Raw genomic sequence first — 26,730 nt, forward strand, 5'->3', positions numbered from 1 at the left:
ACAAAATATTGATTTCAGAATATTTCCTGAGTTAAAACATTAGTATTGTTGTTTCTAGATGATTATGAACTTGTTTATTTGCATTATTTGAGGTCTGAAAGCACTGTTTTTTTTATTTTGACCATTTTCCTTTGTCAGAAAAAAATACAAAATAGTGCTTGGAAATTTGGAGACATGTTGTCAGAAGTAGTGTTGAGCATTCCGATACTGCAAATATCGGATATCGACAGATATTCGCTGTATCGGAATTCCGATACCGAGTACCGATATTTTTACAATATCGGCTACAGGAATCGGAAGTTCCCATAATGCAATGAGCCACTGTTGTGGCTGTGATTGGCTGCTGAAATGATGTCATCATGATGCGCGGTCTGTGCGGGCGTGCCGGGGGTCTGCGCGGGCATCGTCCGATGGGACTACAAGTCCCATCGGGCTATGCCTGCTACAATGACAGTGATTGACACATTAGCCAATGATGGGACAGTAGTAGTCCCATCATCCGGCTAATGTGTTGAATGTAAAAAAAAAAAAAATTATATTATATACATATACACACACACACGCACTACATATATACAACATACATACTTCATATATACTACATTCATACACACATACTACATACATAGTACATACTACATATATACTGCATTCATACATACAACATACATGCATACTACATACATACAACATACATACATACTTCATATATACATTCATAAAAACATACATACATGCATGCATACTACATTCATACAACATACTAGACATACTACATACAATACATTCATACAGTACATATAACAGAGTACATACTCACCATCACTTGTCACTTTGTTCCCCGAAGCTAGTGTCATCTATAAAAAATATGAAAAAAACAAACAAGCAATATACTCCCTGATCCGCAGAAATCCACAAGTGTCCCACAACGATCTCCTGCAGTGCATCACTGAGAGGTTACTATGGTTCACTGGTCTCACTTTATGGCAAAAGCTGCGTGGGAACTTTCTCACACAGCAATGCCAAAAGTGAGACTAGGGACTATTTTTTTTTACAGTGGCGGAGGAATACAGTGCAGAAGGATACCTACCTCCCGTCATTGGATTCCTGGGGCCCCTAGAGCGGTCGCATCAGCTGATGCTGCTGTTCTCCACGGGAGATCGACGTGGGACACTCGTGGATTTCTGCGGATCAGGGAGTATATTGCTTGTTTGTTATTTTCATATTTTTTTATAGATGACACTGGCTTCGGGGAACAAAATGACAAGTGATGGTGAGTATGTACTCTATGTTATATGTACTGTATGTCTATATGTATGTTGTATGTACTATGTATGTATGTTGTATGAATGTAGTATGTATGTATGAATGTAGTATATATGTAGTATGCATGTATGTATGTTGTATATATGTAGTATATATGTATGTTGTATGAATGTAGTATGTATTTATGTTGTATGTATGAAGTATGTATGAAGTATGTATGAAGTATGTATGAAGTATGTATGAAGTATGTATGTTTTTTTTACATTCAACACATTAGCCGGATGATGGGACTACTACTGTCCCATCATTGGCTAATGTGTCAATCACTGTCATTGTACAGTCCCATCGGACGATGCCTGCACACACACACACAACCCCTGGCAGGCCCGCACAGACCCCCAGCAGGCCCGCACAGACCCCCAGCAGGCCCGCACAGACTCCCAGCAGGCCCGCACAGACCCCCGGCAGGCCCGATATTTCAAATATTTATTTACAGATAGAATCTGTTGATTTTTTTTTTTCAAAAATATTTTTACAATTATTACATTTTTTTAAAAGTTTTTTTACTTTGTCGCAATATGGGACAATCATTTTTTGCAGGTTGATCGCTTCTATAGCATGGAGATGAAGCAGCATCCCCATGCTGCAGAAACTGTCAGCTTTACACTGACAGTCAAACTTGCTCATCATGCACTGGGTGTGATCAGCAAGTTTGCTAGGTCTGGTGACCCGGATGTCATCATGAAGACATCAGGTCACCATGGCAAGCAGCGGGGTCTCTGATCCAAAGGCAGAGGGGCCGTCAGCCCATTGCCGACTTCCGGAATGCTGCGATCGTGTTCGATCAAAGAATTTCAGGGGGTTAAAGCGTCGGGAACAGTCTGTGACCGCTCTTGGCACTTAGTGCCGGGTGTCAGCTGTCAGAATCAGCTGACACCTGGCGGCGATTGCCTATACAACCCCTGTGTGTGCGGGCGATCACTCACAAATAATATTAAATCCCTGGTCAAATATGCCCAGGTCACAGGAACGGAATATTATGTCCAATGTCAGAATGGGCTTAAAGGTACAGCTAGATATCCATAATCACTTATAGGGTTATCCCTATATATGTGAGAAGATTTACAGTGACACAGATGTGATTGCTGGGGGTCTGGCCAGTGTAACCCCCTACCCATCACTACAAAGGGTTCCTGGGTGAAAGGAGCAAAAGGGCACGTATAGGACTGCCACTAGTCACAGTCTATGGGAGCAGTGTTCCCCCTTCTACACTCAATGTTGCTGGGGTTCTTTTATGCCCTCGTAGTCTATCAGATCTCTCTGCTCTTGTTACATGGAGATTTTATTAGGGAACGGCTTTTCATGCGATTACCCTATAGGAGAGATAAGATCAAACCTCCTGGGTTTGTGATTATTTGGTCGCCCCCTGCATACATATCAGACACAGGACACAGTGTAGGACGGAGGAGACTCTCCTATTTTATTCCCTTGACGTCATATAAAACATTTTAGCTATGATAAAACCGTGGAGACGTGAGATCATTGTTGTGCTGCGCCTGCCGCCAGCTCCCGCTCGTACTCCGCCTCCACTGCCCTATACAGCTCCATCGTAGTCTTGGCGTCTTCTACGGAGGAATGGCCGCCTTTTCCCATCTACAGGACAACAAAATATAGGGTGAATATATACATCGTACATTTTTCTTACCATACGCAGCTCTTTATACCTCATGTGGAGGGTCAGTCTCAGGTGATTTGGGTCTGCTAAGCTCTGGCCTAGAAGGCACTGGCGATCACGTAACTTACACACTGGCTCTGATCGCTGCCATTTAACCATTTAAATATCGTCATGGCTCCCATTGGCCTCATGTGAAGTGATGGAGTAGGACCGATGGGTTGTCATGACCACATGGCTGCCATTGGGAGCTTCACAGGAAATGTCATGTTAACTGTACACTGGAAAAATGCAACATCAGGACAAAAAGGGCTCGGAGAGAGGTGCGGGAGCCGTACCTGTATGTCTTTATGAAGAATCTGTTTGGCGAGACGCTTTAGGGATGCAGTTTCCTTCTCTGGGAAGCCAGCCTTACGGTTCAACAGGGGCATCTTCGATGTGTCTCGCGTCATCTCCTTAGGATGGAAGTAGCTCAGGGCCTTGTAGTCATTTTGTATGGCGTGGCCAATAACTATCTTACCGTGGAGGAGTTTCAGGACCTGTGGGATTCAGAAAGAAGTTAAATAAGGCTATGTTTCCACATTAAGGAAATGCTGCGGAGATGATGCAGCTCCGCCTATAGCACTGCCCCCTTTTTTCCGCGCGGTGATTCCGCATCCTATACAAAGACTTATTTATCTTGTGGAGACGGAGCACCAAATAGACATGCTGGGTACTATAAAAGACGTGCCGCATGTCCGGTTACGCGGGTCTGCCACCTGTGTCTTTGTACGCATAGTGGAGATGGGATTTCATAAATCCCCTCCATTATGCTGGATGCTGCGGATTGGACACAGCGTTTCCTGAATGTGGAAACATACCCAAGACAGCCAATATATAACAACTTTTTTTTATTGTTTTTCTTAAAGGGAACCTGTCAGCAGGATTGTGCACAGTAAAGCTAGGTTCACACTTGCGGATGGCCGAGCTGCGGAGGTCTACGGACTTCCTCTGTGAAGCTCCGCCCATGGCCGCACCTCCTCCGGTCATCTTCGCCTATGGCCTGCGTACCTTATCTTTAACATTGGGTACGCAGGCCGTGCGGTGAAAAAAAAAAAAAGAAATTCCAACCAGGTGCGTTTAACGCGGGTCGCCACGTCGTCAAAACGACGCATGCGGACGCATCCGCATACATTCGCATGGCCTGCGTACCCAATGTTAAAGATAGGGTACGCAGGCCGCATGCGGCCGTAGGCGGAGATGACCGGAGGAGGTGCGGCTGTGGGCGGAGCTTCACGGAGGAAGTCTGCAGACCTCCGCAGCTCGGCCATCCGCAAGTGTGAACCTAGCCTAACCTACAGAGTGTCAGGTCGGCAACATTATACTGATTACAATGATACCTGGTGATAAAAACTGTCTTGTGGTTGTTGTTTAATCTTTATTTTGAGTTAATGATATGCATGTGCTCCAGGGCAGCCTGTGGGGAGACTTTATGTGGTGCTCTGATTAGCTATTCATAACGCAGACTGCTGACAGGTCACTGATCTCTCACTGACCTGCCCCCTAGTTTGCATAATGAATATCTGTATATACAGTGGGTCCGGAAGGTATTCCGGACCCAGACACTCATATTTAAGCCACATGCTGTCCATTTCCTTGTGATCCTCCTTGAGATGGTTCTACTCCTTCATTGGAGTCCAGCTGTGTTTAATTAAACTGATAGGACTTGATTTGTAAAAGCACACACCTGTCTATATAAGACCTCACAGCTCACAGTGCATGTCAGACCAAATGAGAATCATGAGGTCAAAGGACCTGTCCAAGGAGCTCAGAAACAGAATTGTGGCAAGGTATAGATCTGGCCAAGGTTACAAAAGAATTTCTGCATTACTCAAGGTTCCTAAGAGCACAGTGGCCTCTACAATCCTTAAATGGAAGAAGTTTGGGACCACCAGAAGTCTTCCTAGACCTGGCCGTCCAGTAAAACTGAGCAATCGTGGGAGAAGAGCCTTGGTGAGAGAGATAAAGAAGAACCCCAAGATCACTGTGACTGAGCTCCAGAGATGCAGTAGGGAGATGGGAGAAAGTTCCACAAAGTCAACTATCACTGCCGCCCTACAGCAGTCGGGCCTTTATGGCAGAGTGGCCCGACGGAAGCCTCACCTCAGTGCAAGACATATGAAAGCTCACTTAGCGTTTGCTAAAAATCACATATTTAGTGTGCGAATAATACATATTCTTCATGTTTTTCAGCTAGAAAAAAAAAAATCAATTTGAAAATTGCGCCCAATGAGCCTTCGCAGTAACAGCTATTGGTGTACATAGCTGTAATCCGATAGCTGCTACTGCGCCATCTTACTGGAGAAGAAAAACAAAATTCCTCCTGCAAGATGGCACCGCCCGCACCTGCGCAGTAGCAGCTCTCGCAGATATCAATTTTCAAATTGATTTTTTTTTTCTAGCTGTCTAACAAGAAGAATAGTTATCACTGGCACATGAAACATGCGATTATGCTGCAGAGCAGATGCCATGGCTCAATGACCTGTCAGCAATCTGCATTATGAATACCTAATCAGAGCACCACATAAAGACCCCCACAGGCCACCCCGGAACACAAGCATATTACTAACTCAAAACTGAAAATAAAGATTAAACAACAACCACAAGACGGATTTCTTCACCAGTTATCATTTTAATCAGTATAACGGCGCCGACCTGACACTGTCTGTAGATTACTGTACACAATCCCACTGAGAGGTTCCCTTTAAGTCCTATATGAAGCCCTATATGGTGTGCTCACCCTATGATACCTGCATGTTGCAACAAGTCTATTTATGCTGAGGGCTCCCTCTAGTGGTGCCTGCAAGATGCAACATGTCTATAATGTGGGCTCCCTCTACTAGTGGTACCTGCAGGTCACTACATCTATACTGTGGGCTCCCTCTAGTGATACCTGCAGGTCACATTTATAATGTGGGCTCCCTCTGATAATACCTGCAGGTCACTACATCTATCGGGTAGGCTTCCTCTAGCGTACCTTGCAGGTCACTACATCTCTAGCTTGGGCTCCCTTTAGTAATTCCTACAGGTCACTACATTCATACCGTGCGCTCCCTCTGGTAATACCAGCAGACAACTACCTCTATACTGTGGGCTCCCTCTAGAGGTACCTGCAGGTCACTACATCTAAACTGTAGGCTTCCTCTAGAGGTATCTGTAGGTCACTTTATCCATCCTGTGGGCTCCCTCTAGTGATATCTGCAAGTCACTACATTCATATTGGGCGTTCGCTTTAGTAATACCTGCAGACTTGGGGCAGGCAGTAGGCGGGGGCAGACAAAGTGGCAGGTCAATTTAAATATTTAGGAATATGGGTCTCTATGCCAGTTACAGACTATCTGCATAAGAATCTGACTGGGGATTCTCAAGGCGAAGGTGGGGGCCTGAACTAAACTGCATTTGTCGGTGGTTGGCTGGGTCAACCTCATCAAAATGATTCTGATGCCCAAGATACTGTATGTACTTCACAATGCACCTATTTGGATACCTTGTGGGAAATTTATACAGATCAACTCCTTATTTAGGAGTTTGGTATGGGGAAGCAGCATCCCCGTATTAGGTTGGAGACGCTTCAGTGGCCTAAGGAAGAGGGGGGATTGGTTTTGCCTAATCCTGAAATATTTTTTACTAGCTGAAGAGCCCGGCGCTGCCCGGGCATGGTAACTAACTGTGGTTAGTTATAGCAAATTCTAATTATCCTCCATCCCATAGTCCCGTGCCCATATACCAATCATACATATCCACGATCCCATAGGCCCATGCCCATATACCCATCATACATATTCTCCATCCCATAGTCCCATGCCCATATACCCATCATACATATTCGCCATCCCATAGTCGAATGTCCATATACCCATCACACATCCTTTATCTCATAGTCCCATGCCCATATACTCATCATACATATCCGCCATCTCATAGTCCCGTGCCCACATACTCATCATACATATCCCCCATCCTATAGTCCAGTGCCCATATACCCATCACACATCCTCCATCCCATAGTCCCGTGCCTATATACATATCCGCCATCCCATAGTCCCATGCCCATATACCCATCAAACATATCCTCCATCCCATAGTCCAGTGCCCATATACCCATCACACATCCTTCATCCCATAGTCCCGTGCCCATATACATATCCGCCATCCCATTGTCCCGTGCCCATATACCCGTCATACATATCCTCCATCCCATAGTCCAGTGCCCATATACCCATCACACATCCTCCATCCCATAGTCCCGTTCCCATATACCCATCATACATATCCTCCATCCCATAGTCCGGTGCCCATATACTCATCACACATCCTCCATTCCATAGTCAACCATTATGACATCATAATGAGCGGCGGCAGGGCTTGCAACCTTTGATGACATCAGCGTCGCCATGGCAACCATTGTGACATCATAATGAGGGGCGGGGCTTGATACGCACACACTGCTTCCCCAGTATGCAAATAGGGGCATTATGACATCACAATGAGGGGCGGGGCTTGACGCGCACACACTTTCCCCCCCAGTATGTAGATAGGGGCAAAATTGTTTGGGGAATTGGAACGCGCGGGGTTAAAATTTCGCCTCACAACATAGCTTAGGACGCTCTCGGGGTCCAGACGTGTGACTGTGCCAAATTTTGTGGCTGTAACTGTGACGGTGCGGATGCCAATCCCGGACATACACACATATACACACACATATATACACACACACACACACACACTTTGAGCTTTATATATTAGATTGCGGCCCAATGCCAGCATCTCAGGGGTTGGGCGGATGAGGAGACCTCCAGCGTGGTACAGCATTTGCTAGAGGGGCTGACGAAGAGGAGACGGTGGTACAGTGCTTGGAAGATGGGTCCCTGGGGGCACTTGGGAAAATTTACCCAACACTATTTCTGATACATAAAATATGGGGGGGGGGGGAAATCAAACAAATATGGGGGGGCAACTGTCTAAGGCTGGTTTCACATTAGCGCTTTTTAAGCGCACGCACGGCCGGGGGTAGCTCCGCCCCCGAGCCGGCTCTCTGCCTGGCGTGCCCGCCCCTTGCTTGTAGCGCCGCCTCCTAGCGGACAGCGGCGCCTGCGATCGGCGCACCCTATCTTTAGCATAGGGTGCGCAGGCCGTGCGCTAGTTGCGCTTTGACCTGCGCTGCGCACTTTTGACGGTGCGCCGTGCGCGCCAAAATCCGAAAAGTTCGATTTTGGCGCGCACGGCGCACCATCAAAAGTGCGCAGCGCAGGTCAAAGCGCAACTAGCGCACGGCCTGCGCACGATCTGCGCACCCTATGCTAAAGATAGGGTGCGCCGATCGCAGGCGCCGCTGTCCGCTAGGAGGCGGCGCTACAAGCAAGGGGCGGGCACGCCGGGCAGAGAGCCGGCTCGGGGGCGGAGCTACCCCCGGCCGTGCGTGCGCTTAAAAAGCGCTAATGTGAAACCAGCCTAAATAGGTTTTCTCCATTATGGCATAACAACAATCTTCCGGAGTGTATGACGTTGGGATGTTTGTTGGAATGGCTGGCCAGGGGGATACGGTATGTCTTTCAGATATTAGAGCAGCGGGAGTTTAAATATTTTTCCAGGCTGCAGTTGGAATATGGTCTTAAGGCCTCCAGCAAATGTCAATATGCTCAGATGAGGCATGCGTACAGAGCTCAAAACAGAGATGATTGCCTCTGGAGTGGAGTGGATACCAAAACTGTCACTGAGTGAGCCGTATAGGCTCTCTCAGCTTTATATTTTACATAGAGTATATAGGTCTCCGGAAGTTATGTATAGGGCTGGATTACAGTCTAACTGAGTGCCCTCGGTGTAAGAACGAAAATGCTGGATTATTTCATATGTTGTGGACGTGTCCAAGATTGGCTGCTTTTTGGTTAGTGGTCCCGAGTGTGGAAGTGGCTTATAGGTGTGTGGTCCCAAGAGAGCCAGTGGTTTGTTTGCTGGGATATGTGGAGGAGATAAAAGTGGATATCAATCTGAAAGTGGCAATTGCTAGATTACTATATATGGCTCGAAAGGTAATAGCGAGGGATTGGATAAAGGAGGATCAACCTTCAAGGGGAGAATACCTTGCCTATGTGAAGCATGTCATTAAGCTGGAGAAGGGTCTACAAGAAAAGGGGAAAACTGGTGATGTATGACAAACTGTGGACGCCTTGGCTGGAACTGGGATGAGCAGATAGGTGAATGAACGGTCTCGGGGGGGGGGGGGGGGGGGGGTATGTATATGTGGGTTGTTTGTCTACACTGCTATAACAGATGATGTTGGATAATGCAATTCTATATATGTGTACAGGTGGTGTTAAAGGGATAATACAAGCTGTCTGAAGGGGGGGGCTGGGGGTGGGGTGAGTTTGCATTGTTGAGGGGGGGTTGTTTATGGGAAAATCAAAAATGCTTGTACTACTGTTATATGAATACTATGTTGTTCTTAATAAAAATCTATTTGAGTTAAAAAAAAGTAATACCTGCAGGAAACTACCTCTATACTGTGGACTCCCTCTAGTGGTACATGCATGTCACAACATGTCTAAATTATCTTATTCCAAGAGCCAGAATTATTACTCTTTTTTGGAGGGAAAAACTATGTGACTCTCGCACCCATCCGAAAAAAAAGAAAAGATTTTGCCATTTTTATATTTCCTGTATGGAATAAATATTTTAATAATCTAATAGTTCAGACAATTGCAGTAGAGGCAACACCAATTATGTGGTGGTTCTGACAGAGCTGCAGTACCAGACATCACTATACCTGGATGACTGGTGCTGTGCTGAACAGTGGAGTCCTTAGAGGTCAGACCGCACCAATCAAGCACCGATGAACCATCAAGCTCTAAAAGGCGGCCATTCAGACTAGATAGGAATTGGCCAAACAAGTTGATATACTTAGGTGATGCGGCTTAGAGGGGAGTAGGCGGATAGCTGACATGGCTGGAGATGGCATCAAACAAAGACTGGGCATGTTGAAATCTAACATGCCCGAGCCTTTTTTTCCCTGAAGGCAATCTTACCTCTTTTTGTGCTACGCTGAAAGGTATAGCGTTGGATAAATGTTCCCTCCGGATCCCGCTCCATTTGGTCCTGAAGTCAGTGACGGGGCAGACGGGTCTTATGTACTTGTCATACACCACGTCCCCATAGTAATTCACAATGCTGCACCGCGCCAGGGCGCTGTTTCGGCCCTTAAACCCGGTGCCCACCATTTCACAGTCAATCGCAAGCAGCTTGTGGCTGGGCGCTGATGCGGCAGGGGAGAGGCCGCTTTCATACTCGCTAAGCAGTAAGTTGGGGTGTGGTATGAGGGGCTTGGCGGGTTCTTTGGTGCCGTCCATTGCGGGAGCATTGCGGTCTTTGGAGGGGGCGGCAGGACGATTAGCGGCACAGTTTATACTGATGCTTAACGTTCCTGGCTGGTGCGGGGCGGTCGCAGTCACTGTCCGGTAAGACCCATCCAGTGCGCCCTGCTGACTCCGCGGCCGATGACTCCCAGCCTGCCCGTTGTGCCGACCACGCTCCCACGCATTTTTTGGCTGCCCCGGTCTCTTATTCGGCAGCTGTTTTTGCTTGAGGAATCCGCGTTTCTCAAGATACTTCCGCTTTTTCAAAAATTCCTTGTGCTTTCGATTTCCTTGGCCACTCTGTGTCCTGGAGAGGCTGGAGGACATATCTATGTTTATGAAAGGGTCGGCCATGATGGCTCCCTCACCGATACGAGCAGAGAACTAAATGATGTGCGTCGTCCCTGCTTCACCCGACAGTAAAGAGCGTCTCGGCGTCGAACGGCGAGAAGGCGACATCACCTACAACACAGAGATGCATGGTTACAGAGTGCTTGTCCTGTAAAGAATCCTTTCCACTCCTCTGTGAGGAAAACTGGGTGATGGACAACCCGTGGAGGACACAAATTTGTTCTGAAAAAAAAAAAAATTAGTTGCCATTTTCTGAGAATGTGACTTTTTTCGATCCCAAACCCCCCCCCCCACCGGTTTAGAAAAAAAGGCAATTTTGACATTTTAATTGCCTTTCTTCACTCCATCTACCAAAGGGGTTGATTAACCCCTTTCCAACATCAGGCGTAATAGTACGCCGATGTTGGACTCCCTCCCTTTGATGTGGGCGCCGGCGGTGAGCCCACATCTTTCCCGGTACATGCCAGCTGTTTTTCGAACAGCTGACATGTGCCCGAAACAGCCGCTGGTGGAATAGTGATCCACGCCCAGCTATTAACCCGTTAAATACCGCTGTCAAATGCTGACACCAGCATTTAACATGCGCTTCCGGCAATCGCGCTGGAAATTCACCCGTCAGTGACCCGTAATGTGATTGCGGGTCACCGTTGGGTTGGCATAGCAACCAGAGGTCTCCTGGAGACCTCTATAGTTGTCACTGTCGGATTGTTATGAGCGCCGCCCAGTGGTCAGCGCTCATAGCAAGTGAGTAATTCAGCTATTTTAGGCGAACTGATCGTCTGTATGTAGCAGAGCCGATCAGGTTGGGGCAGCTTCTAGTCTCCCATGGAAACTACTGAAGCATGCCAAAAGTAAAAGGAAAAAGTTTTTACAAATATTAAAAAAAATTAAAAAAATATAAGTTCAAATCACTCCCCTTTCGCCCCATTCAAAATAAAATCACACATACACATATTTGGTATCTCCGAGTTCATAATCGCCCGATCAATAAAAAAAAAAAAAAAAAAGGATTAACCCGATCGCTAAACGGCTTAGCGAGAAATAAATTTAAAACACCAGAATTACTTTTTTTTGGTCGCCGCAACATTGCATTAACCATTTAATGACTGTGCCAAATTTTTAAAATCTGACCAGTGTCAATTTATGTGGTAATAACTCTGGAACAAAACAGTAATTTTCAGATTGTTTTCTCGTAGCGCATTATAATTTATGATAATGGTAAATTTAGGTTGATATGTTTTGTGTTTATTTATAAAAAATAGCTGAAATTTGACAAAAAAGTTAAAAAATTTGCAATTTTCAGACTTAGAATGATTATCCCTATAATCCAGATAGTCATTCCACAAAAACCTTTAATAAATATTTCCCTCATGTCTGCCTTACATCAGCACCATTTGTAGAATGTTATTTTATTTTGTCAGCCTATTAGGTTTAAAAATGTAGTTTTTATTTTTTCAAGGAAATTTATATACCGTAATTTTCAGACTATAAGACGCACCCCCCACCCCAAAATTGTGAGGAATATGGGTTGTGCGCCTTATAGTGCGAACGCAGGCTTACCGGGGCGTTGCGGCAGCGGTGCTGATGGCGCAGTGGGCGGTACGCCGTGCACCTGAGCAGGGTCCCTTCCTCAGGTGTGGTGATGCCGCGGCCCGGTATCCACGGAGAGCAGAGCCAGGTGAATCACGGGTTTCTCGTGGCGGCGGCCATCTTCCTGAGGCCGCGCGTGTGCAGATTGAGATCTCGGCTTCAGGAAAATGGCCGCCACGATCTCCATCTATGCACGCGCTGCCTCTCGCAGCCATTTTCCTGAACCCCGGGAAGCAGAGAACTATCTGCGCACGCGTGGCCTCAGGAAGTTGGCCACAGCCACGGAGAAACCCGTGATTAATCGGGCTCTGCTCGCCTTGGACACTGGACTGCGGCGTCACCTCACCTGAAGAAGGGACTCTGCCCAGGTGCACTCTGTACCGCCCACCGCGCCTCAGCATCACCACCACACCACTGCCGCAACCCCCCGTGGACACCAGGCCGCGGAGTTGCCACATTTCTGGCATCCAAAGGACCCTGCTAAGGTGCACTCCCCACAGCCCACACCGAACCTCAGCATCACCCCACTTCTCTTATCCTGAGGAAGGGACCATGCCTCCTGTACCACCGCCAGCCCTCAGGTAAGATGCCTTAAATTCGGACAATAAGACGGGGTGCGTCTTATGGTCCAAAAAATACAGTAATTTATTCTTTTTGCTCTTATATCTCAGGTCAGTAAAGACGTATTGACAGTCATTAAGGGGAAACTGTCATCACATTCTAGAGCTATAATCTGTGGCCACTGCCATCAGGGGCTTATCTACAGATTAGATTATACTCACAGGGGGCCTGGTCGGGTGTGATGGGTGTCGCGGTCCGGCGCCTCCCACCTTCATACGATGATGATGTCCTCCTCCTTGCTTCTCCCTTGGCTCCTGCGCAGGCATACTTTCTCTGCCCTATTGAGGGCAGAGCAGAGTACTGCAGTGCACAGGGAAAGGTCAGAGGTACGGCACCTGCTCACCGCAGTACTCTGCTCTGCCCTCAACAGGGCAGATAAAGTACGCGTGCGCAGGAGCCGAGGGAGAAGCAAGGAGGAGGACATCATCGTATGAAGATGGGAGGCGCCGGACGGGACGGCGACACCCATCGGACCGGACCGAACGCCAGAATGAGTATAATCTAACTCTTTTTTTTCTTGTCTTTCAGGTTACATCGGGGGCTTATCTACAGCATTACAGAATGCTGTAGCTAAGCCCCTGATGGCGGTGCCGGCAGCTGATAGGGCTAAAATGGGGTGACAGAGCCCCTTTAAGGGATTAAAATGCAATAACGGGCGATCAAAATATCGTATCTGCACCAAAATGGTATAATTAAAAAGTCAACTCTGTCCGCAAAAAATAAGCCCCCCAACCCAAGATCAGGAAAAATGGAGATGCTGCGGGTATCAGAAAATGGTGCACTTTTTTTTTAAACAAAGTTTGGAAATTTTTTTCACCACTTAGATAAAAAATAACCTAGACATGTTTGGTGTCTATGAACTCGCCATGACCTGAAGAATCATAATGGCAGGTCAGTTTTAGCATTTAGTCAACCTAGTAAAAAAGCCAAACAAAAAACAAGCATGGGATTGCACTTTTCTTTGCAATTCACCGCACTTGGAATTTTTTTCCCCATTTTCCAGTACACAATATGGTAAAACCAATGGTGTTGTTCAAAAGTACAACTCTTCCTGCAAAAAAAACAAGCCCTCACATGGCCATACGAAAAATAAAAAAGTTACGGCTCTGGGAAGAAGGGGAACAAAAAACGAAACTACCTCTGGTCATTAAGGGGTAATTTTACATTGTCAAAAACTGTACGTTTACAGAAGTGGCGATACTGAACATGTTAACTGTTTTAATATTTTCTTTGACCAAAATAGTTTCTTATTTTTCCTGCCACATGTGGACATGTCGCAAGACGTGCCATTATGTAGGGAAGCTGCGCGGTGATGGGTTGCTACGGCAACAAAGGCAGGCAATTTCGTTCATCTATCTGCTTTAGGGTGGTTTCACATTAGCGTTTCAGGGCGCAGCGACGGGCTGCGCACGGCCGCCGCCGCGCCTCCTCCGGTAGCTCCGCCTACGGGCGCATGATGCTGCATGCGTCCCCTATCTTTAGCACTGGGGACGCAGGCCGTGCGCAGTATGCATTTGGCGGCGCATGCGTCCTTTTGACGCTGCGCCGAGCGCACTAAATTGCAACCTGTTGCGTTTGGCGCAGCGTCAAAAGGACGCATGCGCCGCCAAAGCATACTGCGCACGGCCTGCGTCCCCAGTGCTAAAGATAGGGGACGCAGGACGCATGCAGCGTCATGCGTCCGTAGGCGGAGGCGTGGCAGGGGCTTAGCGGCGGCTGTGCGCAGCCCGATGCTGCAGCCGTAAACGCTAATGTGAAACTAGCCTTACACCGCGGTGTAACGCAGTCCGTTAAACGGACTGTCATAGCGCAGTATGAACCCAGCCTTAGGTTGTAGTGATGTGTCGTTCATGAACGATCCGATTCAAAGAGCCGGCTCCCTGCTGTGAACGAAATGAGCCGACTCTGCAGGGACGAGCCGCTTTTTTTTTTTTTCCTGGCGCCTCAGCAGCTTATCAGACCCAGCTTACTGAAGCCTGACTGTGACTCATCTGGGGGAGGAGCAGTCAGGAGAGGACTGTGAATAAATGCAGGGGAGTTAACCCTTCAGTCCCAAATATACACTGCCAGTTCCTCCATGGCATATATGGCATGGAGGGGACTCAGCACATTGTCATCGTCATCATCATCATCTGCAATGATCTGTGCGTTACCTTTAGTCCCGAATAAAGATCTACTTTCCGGGCCCCTCATCCATGGTGTATACATACAGTATATGGTATGTGCAGGAGGAGAGACTCCGCACATGGTTTGGTATATCATCTTCTCATAGTGTTAGGCCAGGTTCACATTGCGTTAATGGCCCTGTGTTCAACGGGATCCGTTACATAGCAAGCGGAACGCTATGGAACCGACGCGTTAACGCACCCATTGGCCGCAATGCTACTAACGCATCCAAACGGATGCCAAAATCGGCATGATGCGTTACTTCATGACGCACCCCCAAATGCTGCAGACCGCGTTCAAGGGTATGTCATGAAGTAACGCATCATGCCGATTTTGGATGCGTTAGTATCATTGCGGCAAAAGGGTGCGTTAACGCATCTGCTACATAGCGTTAGTGTTGCTATGTAACGGATCCCGTTGAACGCAAGGCCAGGAGGATTCAGGACAACACTACCGGGAGGAGGATAGACGACGTCAGTTGTTGCTGCTAAGGGCTCATACTCACTAGCGAGAGAGTCGCCTAATTCTCGTGTGAGTCTCTCGCATGGAAACCTGGCACTGCCACCAGCACTCGGACCGGAGCGTGCGGTTACATGTACTTCTATGCTGTCACCCCCAACTGTCCGAGTGCCGACGGCAGTGCCAGGTTTCCATGCGCGAGACTCGCACGAGAATCACGCGAGTCTCTCGCAAGTGAGTAAGATCCCTAAGGGTAGGGGAAGTAATATAAAGTGATTTTAGGCAAAACCTGTGGCGAGATCTAGGTCCAGCTCCAATCATTATATAGGGTTAAGCTGGTCTCACACTTGCATATTTTGAATGCACACGGCTCTGTTTTCGTCTCCATTGACTTTCAGTGCTGACAGATGGGATTTGCGTGTGCATCCAGTTGTCACCGTTTTCCCAAAGATCTGCATGTATGCATATTTTATCAGATGCACAAAAACACAACTTGTTGCAGTTTTGTGTCATCTGAAAAATACGCAGGCACAGGGTGACGCACGGATCCGCGGCTATACGTCTGGAATTAAAATGGAGTTCTATGGAGATCCATGTGCTTCCGTGTGCAGGAATCCGTGTGCAGGAATCCCCGTTCTGCGGCACTGAGCATGCTCGGAAGCGAGGGATGTGCTGTATGGGACCAGTATGCAACATAATGTAGACTATGTCCGCTTGCTGCTCTGTCATACAGTGATCTTTCTCGCCTCACTAGAAGGGCTTATGCCCTGTGTTACAGTGTGGTAATGATAATAATGTATTGGGAGCATGTATATAACATGGGGGCACCTGGTTAGGGGCTGCACGAGTGGGGCTGCGTTCACACTAACGTTGTGGTACGGTGCGTTGTGATGCGTAGCAATCCTGATGCATCCTGATCCATATTACATCCCTATACTTAACATAGGGACGCACGGACCTGCGTTTGCATCAGGATCAGGATGCATCATGTGTACCGACACATATCACAGCACTTACAAATTCACATAGGACATGAACAAAAAATGCCACAATACATGGTAAGACTACAACCGAAGAGCGGGGCCTGATCACAAGAGCTGACAATCTGAGGAAACAGCAATGCTGAATAACAGTTTACACTGCTTCACTAGATCCTTATACAGGAGTATAATGAGGCCTCACTGTACAGGAGAGACCGGAGCGAGGAGCAGGGGCCTGATCACAAGAGCTGACAATCTGAGGAAACAGCAATGCTGAATAACAGTCTACACTGCTTCACTAGATCCTTATACAGGAGTATAATGAGGCCTCACTGTACAGGAGAGACCGGAGCGAGGAGCAGGGGCCTGATCACAAGAGCTGACAATCTGAGGAAACAGCAATGCTGAATAACAGTCTACACTGCGTCACTAGATCCTTATACAGGTGGAGAATGAGGCCTCACTGTACAGGAGAGACCGGAGCGAGGAGCAGGGGCCTGATCACAAGAGCTGACAATCTGAGGAAACAGCAATGCTGAATAACAGTCTACACTGCGTCACTAGATCCTTATACAGGAGTATAATGAGGCCTCACTGTACAGGAGAGACCGAAGCAGGAGCAGGGGCCTGATCATAAGAGCTGACAATCTGAGGACACAGCAATGCTGAATAACAGTCTACACTGCGTCACTAGATCCTTATACAGGTGGAGAATGAGGCCTCACTGTACAGGAGAGACCGAAGCAGGAGCAGAGGCCTGATCACAAGAGCTGACAATCTGAGGACACAGCAATGCTGAATAACAGTCTACACTGCGTCACTAGATCCTTATACAGGTGGAGAATGAGGCCTCACTGTACAGGAGAGACCGAAGCAGGAGCAGAGGCCTGAACACAAGAGCTGACAATCTGAGGAAGCAGCAATGCTGAATAACAGTCTACACTGCGTCACTAGATCCTTATACAGGAGTATAATGAGGCCTCACTGTACAGGAGAGAGCGGAGCGAGGAGCAGGGGTCTGATCACAAGAGCTGACAATCTGAGGAAGCAGCAATGCTGAATAACAGTCTACACTGCCTCACTAGATCCTTATACAGGGGTATAATGAGGCCTCACTGTACAGGAGAGACCGGAGCGAGGAGCAGGGGCCTGATCACAAGAGCTGACAATCTGAGGACACAGCAATGCTGAATAACAGTCAACACTGCGTCACTAGATCCTTATACAGGGGTATAATGAGGCCTCACTGTACAGGAGAGACCGGAGCGAGGAGCAGGGGCCTGATCACAAGAGCTGACAATCTGAGGAAGCAGCAATGCTGAATAACAGTCTACACTGCCTCACTAGATCCTTATACAGGGGTATAATGAGGCCTCACTGTACAGGAGAGACCGGAGCGAGGAGCAGGGGCCTGATCACAAGAGCTGACAATCTGAGGAAACAGCAATGCTGAATAACAGTCTACACTGCGTCACTAGATCCTTATACAGGGGTATAATGAGGCCTCACTGTACAGGAGAGACCGGAGCGAGGAGCAGGGGCCTGATCACAAGAGCTGACAATCTGAGGAAACAGCAATGCTGAATAACAGTCAACACTGCGTCACTAGATCCTTATACAGGAGTATAATGAGGCCTCACTGTACAGGAGAGACAGGAGTGAGGAGCAGGGGCCTGACCACAAGAGCTGACTATCTGAGGACACAGCAATGCTGAATAACAGTCTACACTGCGCCACTAGATCCTTATACAGGAGTATAATGAGGCCTCACTGTACAGGAGAGACCGAAGCAGGAGCAGGGGCCTGATCACAAGAGCTGACAATCTGAGGAAACAGCAATGCTGAATAACAGTCAACACTGCGTCACTAGATCCTTATACAGGAGTATAATGAGGCCTCACTGTACAGGAGAGACCGGAGTGAGGAGCAGGGGCCTGATCACAAGAGCTGACTATCTGAGGAAACAGCAATGCTGAATAACAGTCTACACTGCGTCACTAGATCCTTATACAGGAGTATAATGAGGCCTCACTGTACAGGAGAGACCGGAGTGAGGAGCAGGGGCCTGATCACAAGAGCTGACTATCTGAGGAAACAGCAATGCTGAATAACAGTCTACACTGCGTCACTAGATCCTTATACAGGAGTATAATGAGGCCTCACTGTACAGGAGAGACCGGAGTGAGGAGCAGGGGCCTGACCACAAGAGCTGACTATCTGAGGACACAGCAATGCTGAATAACAGTCTACACTGAGTCACTAGATCCTTATACAGGTGGAGAATGAGGCCCTCAGTTTACAGGCAAAGACCTAGAACTAGGACTGTGGAAAACGGATTTCTATTTAAAAAAAAAAAGAGCCGTTTAAAGAGCCGGCTCTTTATGGTGAGCGGAGCCGAATCACCAAAAAGAGCCGAACTTCCCATCACTATTAGGTTGTTTTTTTTCATGAAAAACACATGCCGCAATATTCCTTCTGCCACATTACCTGTTGTGATAAAAGCTGTCCTCCATTAATATACACCATAATGGAGGTTCCTTTAAGAAAACTAAAAATCACCATAAGTCTTCATTATTTATTCCTGAAACCTGATAAATCATGTACTAATAATATACAGATCTACACAAATATGTACAATACGGAGCGTTATTCCCCATATAGTAATCACTTCCGGCTCGCTACAACTGGTGAGGCCACACGTGAGACAGCGGCGTCTCCCGCACTAGGATCCGAATAATCTCCTCAGAGATTCGGCCGCGCAGCAGGGAAAGACCGGGGACGTGCAGGCCGTTACCCGGTTAGCTGCACGGACAGTTAATGAGTGAACAATACATGGGAGCGGAGCGGATACTCACCAGGCACACGGGACGTGAAGGCCTTCCGGGTGTAACGTCACGTCCCACTATCACACGGTCACGGAGAGCCGGCCTCACATAGAGGAGTGTAAGTGCGGGGTGGGAGAGGCGCCATCTGCATAATGACGAGCAGGGAGGGGCTCTGCAGGGGGCCCCTGCTGCCTGGTATTAGGCCCCGGGTGTATCATACGCACTGAATATATGATGTATAACCGTATGTGTCTGGCTGGAGGTATCACACTTGTACCCTTCAATGTATTGCTTTGAAGGTCAGAAATTACTGTCGAACCACATAGCGTCTGGTTCAGAGCTCCATTACCACACATCTATTTAGCGGACCCCTTTAATATTTTATGGCTATAGAAATATACTGGCGCAATGTCTGCATGACTGAAATTTCCGCTACAAGGACGACAAAACTAATTGACCATTATTAGCTCAATATTTATCAGGTATTAGGGGTTATTAGCCCATATCAGGTATCGAGGGTTATTAGTCCCATATTATCAGGTGTCAAGGGTTGTTAGTCCTATATTATCAGGTATTGGGGGTTATTAGCCCATATTATCAGGTATCGAGGGTTATTAGTCCCATATTATCAGGTATTGGGGGTTATTAGCCCATATCAGGTATCGAGGGTTATTAGTCCCATATTATCAGGTATTGGGGGTTATTAGCCCATATTATCAGGTATCGAGGGTTATTAGTCCCATATTATCAGGTATCGAGGGTTATTAGTCCCATATTATCAGGTATTGGGGGTTATTAGCCCATATTATCAGGTATCGAGGGTTATTAGTCCCATATTATCAGGTATTGGGGGTTATTAGCCCATATTATCAGGTATCGGGAGTTATTAGCCCATATTATCAGGTATTGGGCGTTATTAGCCACATATTATAAGGTGTTATTAGCCCCATATCAGGTATCAGGCGTTATTAGCCCCATATTATCAGGTATAGTGGCGTTATTAGCCTATAATATCAGTTATTGGGGTATCAAATATCGTGTGTTATTAGTCCCATATTATCAGGTATCGGGTGTTATTAGCCCCATATTATCATGTATAGGGGTTTATTAGCCCATATTATCAGATATTGGGGTTATTAGTCCATATTATCAGGTATCAGGGAGTTATTAGCCCATATCTCTGAAATGTAAAGTGCTGCGGAATATGTCGGCGCTATAGAAATAAAATTTATTATTATATTATCAGGTATTGGCAGTTATTAGCCCATATTAACAGGTATCAGATGCTATTAGCCCGTATTATCAGGTATCGGGGAGTTATTATCCCCATATTATCAGGTATTGGGGGTTATTAGCCGATATTATCAGGTATAGAGTCATTATTAGCCCCATAATATCACTTATCGGGTTATTAGCCCCATATTTTCAGGTATCGGGCGTTATTAGCCCATATTATCAGGTATTGGGGGTTATTATCCGAATTATCAGGTACAGAGGCGTTATTAGCCTCATATCAGGTATCGGGTTATTAGCCACATATTATCAGGTATCGGGGGTTATTAGACCCATATTATCAAGTATCAGGGATTATTAGCCCATATCAGGTATCGTGCATTATTAGCCCTATATTATCATGTATAGGGGGTTATTAGCCCATATTATCAGGTATTGGGGGTTGTTAGCCGAATTATCAGGTATTGGGGGTTATTAGCCGAATTATCAGGTATAGGGGCGTTATTCGCCTCATATCAGGTATCAGGGGTTATTAGCCCCATATTATCAGGTATCGGGGGTTATTAGCCCCATGTTATCAAGTATCGGGGATTATTGGCCCATATCAGGTATCGGGGGTTATTAGCCCCATATTATCAAGTATCGGAGATTATTAGCCCATATCAGGTATCGGGGAGATATTAGCACATATGATCGAGTATCGGGAAGTTATTGACCCATGTTGTCAGGTATTGGACGTTATTTGCCCCATGTTATCAGGTATTGAGTATTTATTTAGTTTTTGCACTTCCGTGTTTTTACCTTATTAATGCCATAACCTTTTATCTTCCTATTTTTCCCCTCACTTATAATGATTACTGCAGTCTGTGGTGAGAATGGCGGCCATCGATGAAGCTCAACCTATTACTGAGCTACTCGGGGGTACCAATATGGTGGCTGCTGTACCGTGGTAACCAATCAAAGCCCTGCTGTCAAGTCGTAGGATGAGCATCTGAGCATCTTTTGCCTGGAGAATCACGGTCCTCCTACCTTCATTGATTTGGATGACGCGTCCTACGTTATCCACACGTGCCTGACGTCATAAAATGCTCCGGCACCTTTTTTCTGTTGGTTGTCAGCATCTTTAAAGGGGACAATAATTGTATTTAAATATTTTTATTAAAGTTTTTATAAAACTGGGAGGTGGATAGGGAGGGGGAACAAGAAAAAGGGAAGGGGAAAGGGTAAATGTACATAGGAAGGGTAAGGGTCATAATAAATAGAGAACCCTTGTAACAAAGCATACATTAATAAGTATACAAAATACTAATGTCAATACAGTAAGAGGCACAATAATGCTGAACCTTTAAGGAGGAGATGCTTGAGGGCGGTCTAGTCCAATCACTTAAGGAGGTGCATGAGAGAAATTTAAACTCGTCTAAATTTACCTTTCCAGACCTTCCACTTATTAGTATAGGCGAGAATATTATTGTTACTAACTGCAAACCATTCGATAGCATTATGTTGGTAGATTTTGCCTGGAATATCTGAAAATTTAGGAGAGTGAAGCTTCTTCCTAAAGTAAGGCAAGTTATTTTTAACTACCAAAAGGATGTGAATAACTACCTGTCTCACCGACGGGTGTAATTGATCCAAGTCCAAAGAAAGCAATGCTTTTTGGGAAGTCAGGGTAAAATTGTCTGTAAAGGAGTCAATATGATGAGAAACCTGGAGCCACAGACGTGTTAGTTTCGAGCAACACCAAAAGATGTGGTAAAGATTCCCCTGCTGTCCGCATCCTCTCCAACAATGGGGGGAGTGGGCCTGTTTAATGTGGGAGAGTCTGATAGGCGTGAGATACCACCTGGTAAGTAGTTTGAAATAAGACTCATGAAGAGTCATTGATATGGTAGATTTATACGTATTTTTTATGGCGATGTCCCATTGCTCAATCGGAACAACAGTCCCAAGGTCGGTCTCCCATCTCCTTAAATATATGTTCTTGCAAGAGAGTTCCTCTCTGTTGAAAGAGGAGTATATATTCCTTATGCTCCAGGTATTTTTATTGTTTAGGCTGCACAGCAGTGAAGACACAATTTCATAATTAAATGCTTTGCCTAATAGGATTTTTTGTACCTTATCTTTCAGCATTAAGAAAGGGATAAATTCAGAGGAAGGGACATTATATTTGGCTTTTAATTCGCTGAATGTGAGAAAAGTAGACCCATCGTGTATGTTTTTTTAATACCTATATTACTCCAGATTTCTGAGAAAGGGAAGTCAAATATTAAAGCCACTACACAAAGCGGAAACCTCAAGGCCTGTTCAACTTTGTTAAATTTTTTATATGGTTTGATCAGTGATCTCCATGCAGAAATGATGGGACTGAAAATAGGATGGGAAGATACCTTTTGAGGCTCTTGAAACAAACAAGAAGTAGAAAAGCAATTCTTTTAGAGAGCCAAATTTACTTATGTCTCTCTCCAGGTAAAACCAAGCTGGAGATTTTTGTTTATTGTTGAGCCAATACCAGCTCTGCTTAATTAATAAGGCCGAGTAGTATGCATGTAAGTTAGGCATGCTCGTACCTCCTCTGCTCTTATGTTTATATAGAGTTTCTGCCGACACCCTAGGCCTCCTGTCATTCCACACGAATGATTTAGCAGGTTTTGCAAATTTTGCATGGATTGAAATGGGAGAGTGATCGGGAGTGTCCGAAAAAAATAGAGTATTTTGGGCAGAATGATGGATTTCACAACCATCACCCTACCAAACATAGAGAGTTCAATTTGCCTGAAAAAGGAAATATCCTGAGAGACAGTTGCAAGGATCCCACTTAGATTTGCTTTGACAGTTGCTTGGATAGAATTAGCTAAAGTGATTCCTAGATAAACTAACCGTTTATCTTCCCAGGCAAACTCAGTACTTCTCTTTAGCTCCTCGATTTCCGTTTTAGTCATGTTGAGGGTCAAGAATTTCGACTTGGGAGCATTAATCTTGAAATAAGAGGCCCTTGAAAATATTTCCATGTATGCAGCAAGTGCTCTGATGGAATTCAAGGTATCCAGTAGGGTCAAAAAGAGGGCGTCGGCAAATAGTCCAATTTTAAAATGACGGGAGGGGAAATCAAATCCTGCAATATTCTTATTGGATCTGATCTTTTCAGCTAGTGGCTCTATTGCTAATACAAAGAGCAAGGGTGACAAAGGGCACCCCTGTCTTGTTCCGTTCGAAATGGGGAACGGGTTTGAGAGGCAATTATTAGCATAAATTCTGGCGGTGGGGGCAGAATATAACGCAAAGACCGATGACAAGAATCCTTGGCTAAAACCAAATTTAGTTAAAGTTGCTTCCAGGTAAGACCAATTCAGCCTGTCAAAGGCCTTTTCTGCATCCAACGCCGATCTAGTATTGGATAGATTTGCCCTGGTAAGTAAATTCAAAACTCTCCTCGTTCCATCCGCCGCCTGACGTCCCCCTACAAAGCCAATCTGGTCATAGGAGAGCAATCGAGGGAGTATGTTTTTTAACCGTTCAGCAAGTAATTTAGAATAAATTTTAATGTCATTGTTTATGAGTGATATTGGCCTGTAATTTTGCATCCTCTCCGGGTCCCCCCCCCTCCCGCTTTTGGAATCAGAACAATTACAGCTTCCAGTATCTCTTTTGGGAAGGAGCCCCGAGAGGACGCTGCATTAAATACTGAGACCATATGTGGGATCAAGGCTTTAGAAAAGGTCCTGAAATATTCGGAGGAGAAACCATCCGGGATTTTTGGGTTTTTAATTTATTGATAATGGACTGGGGCTGTCAAATTGCTCCAATTCTGATTGAGTCAACCTGGGAAGGTTGATGTCCGCCAGGAAATTATTAATAGATTCGTGGTTTACAACAGGGGCCCCAGGGTCGTCTTTAAAATTATACAAACGCTGGTAAAATTCTGCGAATTAGTTGATAATATCTTTAGGGTGTGTTTTAGGTTCGCCCGTGAGGGAGACTATCTTGTTTATCCTTCTCTTAACTCTCTCCCATTTCAGTTTCGCCATCATGTATCTGGTGGGTCTGTTCATTGATGTGTAAGTCTTAAATTTTGAGGCCTTGATTTCTGTCTCGTATTCTTGGCTAATTTCGAGTCTTAGACTTTGTCTAAGTTTTAAGATTTCCTCTTGAAGGGCAGGGGAAGGAAGTGTCAGATTGTTTTGTCGTTCCTCTCTCTCATTGATCTGTTTTTGTAATGTGGCAATTTTTTCTCTGTTTTTCTTTTTATACCTCGAGGAAATCTGGATGAGATTTCCCCGTAATACAGCCTTGTGGGCGTTCCATAGTGTAAAAATATCAATTTCCTCTGATTGGTTTTCATTGAAAAAGTTGGCAATATGATTTTCAATCTCTTGTCTAAACTCAGATATTTTAAAGAAGTGATGGGTTGTTTTTCCAGAGACGGGTATTTTCTGGGGATGGGCCTAGTGTGAATTGTGCTAAGACCGGGGAATGATCAGATAATGACTTGTTCAAGATTTTAATACTTAGAAACCTAGTTAATGTAAAAATATTTGTAAGAATCAGATCAATTTGCGAGGATGTCATATGGACATCCGAATAGTGGGTGTATTACCTTGAAGACGCATTAAGGCAGCGAAATGTGTCGTAGTATTCATTCTGAATAAGGGAATTTTTTAGTACTGGGGCCTTGTACCTGACCGATGAGGTAGAATCCAAGCTGCTGTCAGGTAATATGTTAAAGTCTCCAACCAGGCAAGGTCCCCGGATTTCATTTTGTTAATTTTCTTTTGGAGTTTATTCAAGAAAGAAATTTGTATTTTATTGGGAACATACTGTAGGTGTTCACTACCGTGCAGAGCCTATTATTGAGGAGACAAACAAGGATGTGATATCTCCCCAAGGAATCAGTAACCACATTGAGCAATTTGAACGGTACATCTCCACTTACCAAAGTATTGACTCCAGCTTTCTTAGAAGGATCTAAGGATTTGAATTGATGAGGGTATTTTTTGTGCTGGAAATATGGTTGGTGGTCAACCGCCATCTTAACCTCCTGTAAACAAACAATATCAGAGTGAATGTGATTGATCTCCTTCCATATTGCAAATCTCTTATGAGGGCTATTGAGACCGCTGACATTGTAAGATAAAATCTGCCTAACACTCCTAAAAAGGAAACAGCAGGTTAACAACTAAAAAAAAAACAAAAAACAAAAAAACAGGAAACAGATAGGCAAACTTGCCTAAAAAGTCAGACCTAAGAGAAAAAGGAGAGCTATCTTAAAAAAAAAAAAAAAAAAAAAAAAGGTAGCAAGAGTTCTGGCGGACGTCAATACGGCTAAAGTCTCACCTTAATTTGGGGGCAAAATTAGAAATATGTGGCCGAGATCCCGGAAGGACATCATGTGTTTAGAGGTATATTGTAGCAACTAAAAAGCATATAGGACCAAAGCTAGTTATTAATAGCAAAAGACAACATCTCAATTCCTAATCTTTATCCCTGAAAGCTAGTTCCTCCCGGAGAAATGCTAGGAACCGCTGACCCTCCTGAGGGGGTGTTGATAATGTGATTTTTATCGTAATACCAAATAATCAGTTTAGTGGGAAAGCCCCACCAATAGTGGACTTTGAGTTCCCTGAGTATTGTGGTAGTATCTTTAAAAGACCTGCGAGCGTTCATCGTGGTTTTAGAAAAGTCGGAGAAAACGTTTATATTTCCATAAGGGTCTGGAAAGGAACCCCTGTCTCTAATAGCCCTCAATATTTTCTCCTTGGTGCCGAAAAAATGGACTCTGAGAATGGTGTCCCTTGGCCTGTCTTGAGAAATCCCCCGTGGGCGAGGGAGACAGTGGATACAGTCAATATTTAACTCAAGGTCTGTTAACTTGGGGACCAATTTCTTGAATAGGTGTTTTGTGCACCCTGAAAGACTATCTGGTGAAATGGATTCCGGAATACCCCTTAACTTCAAATTATTTCGCCTATTTCGATCCTCGAGATCGGTTAGGTTATTTTTAAGAAATAAGACCTCTTCCTGAAGGACCAAATTCTGTTTGGAGAGGAGTCTAGTGTCCTCCTCTACTGTAGTCAATCTTTTGTCATGTTTTTCAAGTTTTTGGTTAAAACTGTTACACGTTTCCTGCAGGGTCCTGGTTTGTGTTTCGAACCCTATTTTCATAGTGTCACTAAAGGATTTGA

General features: G+C 45.5%; 2 protein-coding genes across 5 annotated transcripts in view; one reads left to right on the plus strand and one right to left on the minus strand.

The window, feature by feature from the left end:
• Positions 1–2,722: 2,722 nt before the first annotated feature.
• Positions 2,723–19,483, minus strand: ISG20L2 (interferon stimulated exonuclease gene 20 like 2). Its single transcript, XM_073567163.1, has 4 exons — positions 19,349–19,483; positions 10,000–10,788; positions 3,277–3,477; positions 2,723–2,919 (listed from the first exon to the last, which is right to left on the minus strand). The coding sequence occupies exons 2-4, from the start codon at positions 10,678–10,680 to the stop codon at positions 2,806–2,808; spliced, it is 996 nt and encodes a 331-aa protein (XP_073423264.1). The 5' UTR covers positions 10,681–10,788; positions 19,349–19,483; the 3' UTR covers positions 2,723–2,805.
• METTL25B (methyltransferase like 25B) overlaps positions 19,300–26,730 on the plus strand; it is an 81,111-nt gene continuing 73,680 nt past the window's right edge. For all 4 annotated transcript variants that reach the window (XM_073567159.1, XM_073567161.1, XM_073567158.1 and 1 more), the window contains exon 1: positions 19,300–19,436. The gene's annotated coding sequence lies outside the window, so the exon portion shown is untranslated. The remainder of the gene's footprint in view (positions 19,437–26,730) is intronic.

Source organism: Dendrobates tinctorius, unplaced genomic scaffold, assembly GCF_039654945.1.
Source record: "Dendrobates tinctorius isolate UK_male_01 unplaced genomic scaffold, ASM3965494v1 ptg000019l, whole genome shotgun sequence".
In the NCBI taxonomy this organism is placed as follows: domain Eukaryota; kingdom Metazoa; phylum Chordata; class Amphibia; order Anura; family Dendrobatidae; genus Dendrobates; species Dendrobates tinctorius.

Excerpts from the sequence above, each read along its gene's own strand:
- ISG20L2 (XM_073567163.1), bottom strand. The coding sequence starts at position 10,680 with ATGGCCGACCCTTTCATAAACATAGATATGTCCTCCAGCCTCTCCAGG. Across the intron at positions 3,478-9,999 it reads TCAGCGTAGCACAAAAAGAG|GTCCTGAAACTCCTCCACGG; the intron begins GTAAGATTGCCT and ends TGAATCCCACAG. Across the intron at positions 2,920-3,276 it reads TTCTTCATAAAGACATACAG|ATGGGAAAAGGCGGCCATTC; the intron begins GTACGGCTCCCG and ends GTTGTCCTGTAG.